The sequence below is a fragment of the Excalfactoria chinensis genome, chromosome 2, assembly GCF_039878825.1.
Source record: "Excalfactoria chinensis isolate bCotChi1 chromosome 2, bCotChi1.hap2, whole genome shotgun sequence".
Lineage (NCBI taxonomy): Eukaryota > Metazoa > Chordata > Aves > Galliformes > Phasianidae > Excalfactoria > Excalfactoria chinensis.
The window spans coordinates 120,789,384-120,799,109 of NC_092826.1; the positions used below are offsets into that span (position 1 = coordinate 120,789,384).

At 49.9% G+C, this 9,726-nt stretch overlaps 1 protein-coding gene across 1 annotated transcript; it reads right to left on the minus strand.

The window, feature by feature from the left end:
• Nucleotides 1-3,393: 3,393 nt before the first annotated feature.
• On the minus strand, nucleotides 3,394-7,617 carry FZD1 (frizzled class receptor 1). Its single transcript, XM_072328869.1, has one exon. It carries the CDS (start codon nucleotides 7,266-7,268, stop codon nucleotides 5,481-5,483), a length of 1,788 nt encoding a protein of 595 aa, XP_072184970.1. The 5' UTR covers nucleotides 7,269-7,617; the 3' UTR covers nucleotides 3,394-5,480.
• Between the last annotated feature and the right edge of the window lie 2,109 nt (nucleotides 7,618-9,726).

Genomic DNA, 9,726 nt, shown 5'->3' on the forward strand with positions numbered 1-9,726 from the left:
TTTAAAGTGTTTGGAGACTTCTAAAAACCGAAGAGTGAAAGCAAAACCTCAACCTCAAAATCACCACGTCTTTCTTCCTAAACTCAACTCTACCCCATTCTTAAAATTATGATACTGTTTCAAAACTGATCAGGAACTCAGAACAAAGCCCTTCTGTGGCAGCACTTATGTACAAGGGGTTCAACCTAAGCAAGAAAAACAAAGTTCCCTTTCTCTTCATGAGTGTGAATCATTGCCAAAGCCTTCCAAGACAGCCTATGAGCTACAGATGCAAGTATGTGTGAGAACTACAAGGGCAAGTGCATGAGAAACCCCCACAGCTGTGGAACGGAGAGTGACCCTCGCTTCTAATGGGAACACACAATAGAAGGACTTGCATTTTAAATCAACCTTTAAATTCAGAATCCATATGATCTATTCACTCTACATTTGCAAAACATGCAGAACAATGATGCTCCAGTTCAACAAGTGCAAACAGTGATTAATACAAATCTAATAATGAAAAAAAGGGAGGGAATTATTTGATATTTAGGATGTTTAAAGCTGATTTTACACAGTATTGCTACAGAATCCTGAAGCACCATCAATGCAAACTTCTATATTGCAATTCCAGTGTTTGAGCACTAGAGGGTCAATTAGTGATGAAAACAGAGCCTTACCTCAGTTTCCTCGTTTAGACAGGTAAGCAATTTGACCTTTTCTCACCTCTTGAACTGTCAGAAGAAATTCTGCTAGCTGAAGCTTTTTGTGATGCCATGCAGTACTGGGGTGGAGGAGTCATCACACAATGCAACCCTTTTGCAGACAGTACCACCAATAATTACATGTCTCACCAAGATCTTGACTTATTTTCCTGCTCAGCTGTTGCGTGCACACCTTTCAAGTGGATCATGGGGTTGTTCTACAAGTTGCCTTTTTTGACTAGGGGGACAAGAGTCCAATGAGGTACTACTGGTCTGTAGCCCATTTTCAGAAGTACTCATCTTGTGCATTTACAGCAGCCTCTTTTCATATCTAATGATCACCCTTTTGAATCATACCAAGTTTCCAACTACTGTCTATTTAAACAAATTACATCCTCAGCACCATCTGTAACACACTTGCGCCCAACAGGAATTACTGAGATGGCAGTAGATGGCCCCATCCACAGGGCAGATTTCAGACCATGCAGACTTCAGCTTTTCCATTTGATCAGGGGAAGGGGAAAAAACAAAACAAAAACAAACAAACAAGCAAACAAAAAAAAGCAACACTTTTTAAAGTATATGCATAGACTAGAAATTTGGGGCATTACGATATGAACTAACCAGAAATCCTTCCCCTTACCAATAGGATTTGTTATGGAAACAGCATATAATTTCATTCCAATACCACAAATTTGCCACTACATTAAAGAGCATTACTGTTACTGAAGGATGAACAGTAAATCAGCATCCCCAGTTCTCCAGGCTACAGCCCTCTTCAGCAGAATGGTTTGAGTAACTTGGTAATTCCCAGTGCCCCTTCATTTCAGGCTATAAATAGACCCTGTGAGAGACAGCAAAGTTGTCGACTAAGGAATGCCTTAACAAGTACTTCTAAACCTTGGGATACTTTGCTGTACCGCAGCTTTTGTTCTTACATTATTCATCTTGTCAGGGAGGAGAGGAACTGGGCAACACTGCTTCTTTTTAGACAGTGATGCTGCCTCTGGAAAACACAGTACATCAATTACACAGATGGTGCTGTAAAGAATCCTCTCTGAATTCCCCAGGGCAGTGGACAGATTTGTTTTTGCAGCAATGTATAAGTATCAGTGATCACCACGCTATACCTGTGCAGGACACCTTATATGAGGAGAAAGTCTCAAATAGAATGATATTTGACACGTTGAGAACTAAAAGCCTAAGAAACGAGGGAAGTCACACAGATAGCACCAGAGTGTTCAGTAATGGCTGTGACCTTTCAAATTACTGCAATGTGAAAGTTCACAAAAATTAGCAAACAAAAAGGCAGAGGTTTGCTCTTCTAAACGAGGCGAGCCATTTCAATGACTGCACTGTGCTCCTGAGTATATTTATTGAAACAACCAGGACTGAACGTGGAAATCAGCTTGGCAATATATGGAAAAAATTCTAAGAACTGGAGAGATCCCATATTTGTTGCAAAGCACGAACTGCAAAGATTAACGTTTTACTTCCTAAAGAAACAATTCTATTACTGAACTTTCCAAAGTATTTTGTTTTTAAATTGGTCCTCCATCCCTCCCTACCATAAATACAAAGTTTCTATCACAATGAAACGTGTTCTCTCACGCATAAATAAATCACACGCATTCAGCTGCAAGAAGACAGATCAGTCAAAATGGCTCAAATGTAATTATACACTGCCCAAAAAGAATTCCATTGCAAATGAAACGGAATGGCTCGCAGTTCAGGTCATCAGCTGAATGCTGACCGGTACAACTTTTAATGTTAAAATTCTGAAGAAGAAAAAAAAAAATACTGGGGAAAAAATGGGGAAAATACCTGAGAAAGTAAAAAAGTACGGTTATTTGAAACAAATTACTAATTAGGAAAAAAAACCTCCATCCTCTCATCTCACGTCATTACAGGAGGTTTGAAGCTTTCCTTATTTCTCTATGGCTGTTTACGCACCACAAAAATAAATAAATAAATAAAGTCAATGTGCCTCAAATTATCCCCACCTTTCTCTCACTCTGCAGAATGAGATGCTGTACTGGGTTACAGCAGCGGAAATCAGATCCCCATAATTAGGCACTCTTTCCTAAGAAAACCACGCGCACAGAACGGCACTCGGAACGATGAATACTGAGACACACAAAAAATGTGGTGTGTTTAAAGGTTTAAGAATGCGCACAGTTTTTGTAAAGCTGGAATATTTCCACGAGGACATCCTTTAACTCTGGATTAACCGAATGCTTCGGGAAAACAAAACTATTTTACTCATTAATATATCCTGACAATACTGCAACACAATCTGAGCTTCACTCGGAGCAGTGAGAAAACCTTTTTATTTTAATAGGAAAGAGAGAAGAAAGGCTAAGTTGAGAGAACCCTTTTCTTTAAGGGGAAAAAAAAAAAATAAAAGAACTGGTGAGCTTCTTTCTTCTCCTGCCATATAGCAGATCTCTTCTTGGATTTCACACCACCAACCATACCCTGTCAGAGATCTTGAACAGTTTACATTACTTCTTTTGAAGGATTAATCTAGACCGGCCCAGAGATAAAAACCAAAACGCACAATGAATTCCTGCATTGAATTCCAGCTTGTTACTGTGAACTCAACACAAGAAAAGAAAAAAGTAATCCCACACATCTTGTAGCATACACACTGCTTTCACACAGCATCTGACTTACACAGAGGAATACGTGAAAGGACAAGATAGTTTTGTACAAAACCTCAATTTATTTCAGAGAAATTAAAAATATGGTATTTAATATATATAAATTTCTATTCCTCTATAAATATAGATGATCTCGTGATAATGAACAGAAATAAATGCATACCAAATTCAAATAATTTTGCATTTCAGGGTATGGAAGCCATAGATAATGCTTATGAACCTAAATACAGGCATCTGTAATATAAAAAGTTTAAAACAATACAATCAGGAGAGAAGCATTCTGCTGTTTTTCATACAGAGGACTAAATATTCAAATGCATCTGTTGAAAGTTACATTTCATTTTCAAACCTTTTTATTTTATTGTATTGTATTTTTGCAAGAAGCAGCACATTCCCAGGAGCATACAAGGGAGTAGATACACCGCACACATGGCATCGGATCTTCATAGTGTGCCATGTTATTACCGTAGTGGAGTAAAAAAAATAATAAAAGGAAAAAAGAAAAGCCGGCAGAAGCTCTTTAAGGTCTAACATCCCACCAGAGCGCTCAGACGTTCTCGTTTTCTGTTTTCCCTTTGTTTTTACTACCGGCAAAAATCATCACACCCTCATAATGTGTAATGAATTAAATGTCAATGAATTAAAATTCAGGGGAACGGCAACGGCTCAAACGCCTCCAAACCGAGGAGCCAGCTTATGGATTTAATTAAAAGAAAAAAAAATCTGAACGCTGCATTTTATTCCGATGAAGCTCTTTTTACTGAGCTCATATTTCCTGATCCTGTTTGCGCAGAGCCCGCAGTTAACCCCAATGAGCACCAGCAGGCAGCAAGGCGTTCCAGGTAGTTCTCCCTCAATGTTTTCCTTATGGGGAGAAGAACGCCAATGCACACAAGCTGCCTCGTGAGGACAGAGGAAGCTGCAACTGACTCCTGGGTCTGGATTTGCAGGTGGCCTTTATCTTTTTCTCCAAAAACTCTGCACTTTGTCACTGACAAGGGCAACATTTCATTTCTGAGGGAGAACGCAGAGTGGGCACCTCCCGGTTTTACAGCTCAGAAGTTCACTAGGCTGGCTAAAATATATAGATATATACATATATATATATATATATAAAGGAAATTTGGTATACCTGTGTCCCCATTCACCTCCAAAGCCATCAGACACGTTACAAGTGCAGACAGTGATCGACCTCAACTCCTGGCCAAAGCGCAACAGAACAGCCAACTCCTTCTTCAACTACGTGGTGCATTTAAATCAATTTAACAAGGAGAAAAGACAGCCAGCAGCCAGTCCCTAGTACAGGACACCGTGGTGATACTCTCCCTTTGCAAAAAAAAGGCCAAGTAGACTTTCGAGCAGGACAGGCTATTGTTTGTCACCTCCCAGAAAATTGGGCCCCGTGGACAAAACTTGTCCTGGGAGGGTTGGGGCGTGCCAGAGCGTGGTCCAACAGCAGTGCCAGGCCACATAAATGGCTGGGTGGCCCTCCCGGACACGCTGTCCCCACATGGTGTGGGGCAGGAGGCCGTGAGGCAGCGCACTCCTCCCCACCCTGCCACCCCCGGAGTCCTCAGGCAGGCAGGGAGCGGTACACAGGCCAAGGTTGGCTGGAGCTGCTCCACGCCGGCACTGGGCAACCGCCCCAGCCCAGGCTCTGCTGCTCCTGAAACTCTGAGCAAAGCCATTGCAAAACCTGCGTGGGGGAGAGGGAAGGGGGTTGGTTTGGTTTCTTTTGCCGGAATTTTTTTCCCATCCTGCCCTACAAAATAAAATCCCAATGCCTTTTTCTTTAAAGTTAAAAAAAAAAAACAAACAACAAACAAAACAAGTGGTGGCAAGGAAGTAAAATCTGCAAATGGGTTAAAAATGTCCTAAATAATTAAAAAAAAAAGTGAGTTGTTTTTTTGTTTTTGTAATTTAAATACAAATATACTTACAAAATCTTACAGAAGCTATTTACATCTCTCTCTCTCTCCCAGCCTCACAGTATGTTCAGTTCCTATGGGAAACTGCAAGAGAGAGGAGAGGGAGAACAAAAACCCCCAAGTCTGTCCCAAGCACAGAGTTCCCCACCTGACTTCCTCTGCAGGAACACCAGCAGTCCGCACAGTTTCCCAGCCTGGCCGCGGGCTCACACGGTGGTCTCGCCCTGCTTGCTGTTGGTGAGCCTGGTGTAGAACTTCCGCCAGGAGTTGAGTGTTTTCCCTGACCAGATCCAGAAGCCCGAGGTGATGCCCACAATTAAGGTCATGAGATACTTGATCATGAAGACAGTGAAGTCAGGGCTCATGGGTGGGTGATGGCTGCTGTGGTTATTGGGGCAGGGGATGGCATAGCTCTTACAGCTCTGCGTGACCCAGCTCCTTTCCCACTGTTCCCTAAAAGCTTGCTCGTAAAAATAGCAGGCAATGACGATGGTGGCCGGTACCGTGTAGAGGACGCTAAAGATCCCTATCCTCACCATGAGCTTCTCCAGCTTCTCCGTCTTGGTGCCATCGTGCTTCATGATGGTCCTGATCCTGAAGAGGGACACGAAGCCGGCCAGCAGGAAGGAGGTGCCGATGAACAGGTAGACGAACAGGGGGGCCAGCACAAAGCCCCGCAAAGCGTCCACGTTGTTGATGCCCACAAAGCAGACTCCGCTGAGCACATCTCCGTCCACCTGCCCCAAGGCCAGGATAGTGATGGTCTTGATGGCTGGCACGGCCCAGGCAGCCAGGTGGAAGTACTGGGAGTTGGCCTCAATGGCCTCATGGCCCCACTTCATGCCGGCCGCCAGGAACCAGGTGAGGGAGAGGATGACCCACCAGATGGAACTGGCCATGCCGAAGAAGTAGAGCATCATGAAGAGGATGGTGCAGCCCTCCCGCTTCGTGCCCTGCGCCACGGTCCGTGAGCCGTCCTCAGCGAAGCGCTCGTTGCAGACCACCCTCTCCTCCAGCAGGAAGCCGGCGATGTAGGCCACGGCCACGGCCGTGTAGCAGCCCGAGAGGAAGATGATGGGCCGCTCGGGGTAGCTGAAGCGCTTCATGTCCACCAAGTAGGTGAGGACAGTGAAGAGCGTGGAGGCGCAGCAGAGCACCGACCAGATGCCGATCCAGGTGCGGGAGAAGCGCAGCTCCTCGGGCCCGAAGTACATGAGCCCGTAGAGGCGTCCGGGCTCGCAGGGCGCCCCGCAGTCCTTCTCGCCCAGGAAGCGGTAGTTCAGGTAGGAGGGCACCTTCAGCGCCCGCGGGCAGGAGAAGCGCCCGCGGGCCTCCCCCTGCCCGGAGCCCCCCGCGCCGCCCCCGCGCTGGGGGTTGCTGGTCCAGCTCTCGGGGCGCAGGGCGGGCGTGGGGGTGCCGCGCTCGGAGGCGTTCTGCCCCACGCAGAGCTCGCCGGCCCCGTGCACCGGGAACTTCTCGCAGCGCAGCGTGTCGGGCCACTGGAAGCCGAACTTGTTCATGAGGGCCTCGCAGCCCTGGCGGGCGCGCTCGCAAAGAGAGCGGCAGGGCGGCAGGGCCTGCTCCAGCACGGTGCACACCGGGGCGTACATGGAGCACAGGAAGAACTTGAGCTCGGCCGAGCACTGCACCTTCACCAGCGGGTAGAACTGGTGCACCTCCAGCCCCGCGTCCTCCTGGTTGGTGTGGCCCAGCAGGTTGGGCATGATGGTCTGGTTGTAGGCGATGTCTGTGCACAGCGGGATGGAGATGGGCTGGCAGTAGCCGTGGTCCGGGATGGAGATGCCCCGCTCGCTGAGCGCCGCGGGCTGCGCCGCGGGCTGCCCCCCGGCCGGCAGCGCCGCCGCCCACAGCAGCAGCAACAGCGGCAGCGCCGGCGGCCGCCGCGGGCACCGATCGCCGCCCGCCCGCCGCCCGCCGCCAACTTCCCCGGAGCCGCCGCCGCCGCCGCCCGCCGGCCCGCGCCGCTCGGCCATGCTCAGTCGGTGCCGCCCGCCCAGCCGGGCTCCCGCCGCCGCGCCGCCGCTGCTCCTCCCGGCCCGAAGTTGCGACTCATGAAGGGAGCGGAGGGCAGAGACGGGGCGGCCCCGGCCGCCGCTCAGCGCAGCTCTGCCCGCTCCGGCGGCAGCTCCCTCCCGCCGCGCTCCGACTACCGCCGCCGCCTCCTCCGCCGCCGCCGCCGCCTGACCATTTGTGCCGGCCCCTCGAGCCCGCGCCCCTCGCCTCGCCGCGCCGCGCCGCGCTCCCTCCGACCGGTTTCCAGGCGCCCCGCAGTCTGCCTTTCACCGGGAGGGAGGAGCCTTGAAACCGACGCCGAACTTTCCTGCGTAAGGGACCGTCTCCCAACGCCTCACCCGGGGGCGGGCGCAGGCGGGCGCGGGGCAGCACAAAGGCGGCGGGGGCGGCGCGGGGGCGGGACGGGACGCGATGGGACGGGGGGGCGGAACGGAGGGGCCCGGGGGGGGTCGAGCGCCTCCTGTGCCGCCGGGCCGGGGGGGGGGGGAGGCTGCCCCGGGGGACCCCTCCCTTCCCCAGACCGCCTCGCCAGGCAGCGCGGTCCCGCGGTCGCCGCTTCCATCGGGCGGGACAAAGGGCGAAGCCTCACACAAAGCCCCGGCCCCGCGCCGGGCCCCCGCGCACCACGCGCTGCCCTCAGCGGGCGGCCGCCCCCCGCCGGCGGTACCGCGGCCCGGGTCCCCAGTCTGCTCTACGGAGATGGGGCGCTGCTGGTTCCCCTCGGCGTCCCCCTCCCGGGACGGGCAGCTGCGCTAATTCCAGCTCCCTGAACGCCCAGCGGGAGCTAAGGAGGGGAAATCGATATTTGCCAAATGGAGACGGGCGCGGTGGTGTGGGGAGGGGGAGACGGGACCCGGGGAGGAGGGCCGTGCTGCTGTCGGGCTGCCAGGACTCTGTTTGCAGGGGGTGAAGGAAACCGGGTACGAGAAACAATAGCGGAGCATCTTTGCGGGAGTTGCGTCGGGACGGAACGATCGCTGGGACCTTTGGAGGAGAGGCAGCAGTGCGAAGGCTGAGATGGTGATAGCTGCTCTGAGCCGGGCAGGGGGATGTGGGAGCAGCCAGAGCACGCCAGAGGCATCGCAAGTGTCTCGCTATTCGATGTCGATGTACGTCCTCTGTCTAGAACCTGTACGGCAGTAGCCTGAAATCATGAAAATAAGGCTTTGCCATCACCCTTGCTCCACTTGCCCAATGGACAGCTATTCGAGTTTAATCTAAGGTGAATGCTGCCTTACTTAAAGTACTGCAGGTCAGGGTTTTTCAATATTTGCTATACCCCGAATAGGAAGCATTCTGCCATGGGCGTGCAGTAGTTGCCAGCAGTGGCCATTTCTTCTTGGTGTGTCTGGAGTGCAGAGTGGCAGTTCTGTTTGTTCTTCCAAAATGTGTAACCAGAATAATGGTAGCGACTGAATGGGGGATTTACTGTACTCACTGAAATTGGATATGAATAAGAAACTGCTGCTGGAGGTGAGGAGGATGCCAGCACATTTTCCAAGCAGTGAATAACCAATCGCCGGTGCCGTGGACATGGAATCATTAAGGTTGCAAGAAGTATTGATCTATTGATCACCTAGTCCAACCATCAGCCCATCCCCACCATGTCCACTGACCTTGTCCCTCATTGCCATAACTACATGTTTCCTGGATGCCTCCAGGGACAGTGAGCACCACTTCCCTGGGCAGCCCATTCCAGTGTCTCACTGCTCTTTCTGAGAATACATTTTTCCTAGTATCTGACTGTTATGACTGCCTTTCAGAGCAGTACCAAGTGTAGTGCTTCCCCAGCTAGCTGTCTTGGTCCCCTGGAGCGTGCCACGCACACTAACGGGATGCAAAAACCCATTAGGAATGGGACATGCCCAGCATTTATTCCAGGCTGCCACAAGTGGCAAGGGTTAATGAAAGACATTTGTATCTCTGGGAGAGCTGCAGATAAAACTTGGACGTGCTATTTAGGCCACTGTCTTTCTCCCAGCAGTGCTGTCCCACATTCAGACTAATTAATAGTGAGATCTATGCTGTGTAACGACTGTAGGAGTGGGATCATGTTTAGAAATTGCACAACTTTAAACGTGTCGATTGCTGATGTCCTCAATTACTGAGGTTCATCGGATTCTTTCGAGAGCTCTCTTCTTTGAGGACCGTAGTTCAAAAACGACGTGTGCAAATGTTGCCTTTTTCCATCGTTTACTGAAAAAAGTTTGATTCATTGCAGAACGTATTTACAGGTTTAATCTGTAGATTCCCCTCTTCAGATCTGCCTTGGTAATTAAAATTACTAACCCCTTTCTAGCACAAAGCTTAATTTGCATTCAGCTAGAATTGTTTTCCTATTCGTTCTGAAACAATTCAACACTGCATCTTTGGACAGGAACATGTTTTATGCACACTTTCTCACTTAAAATGAATATG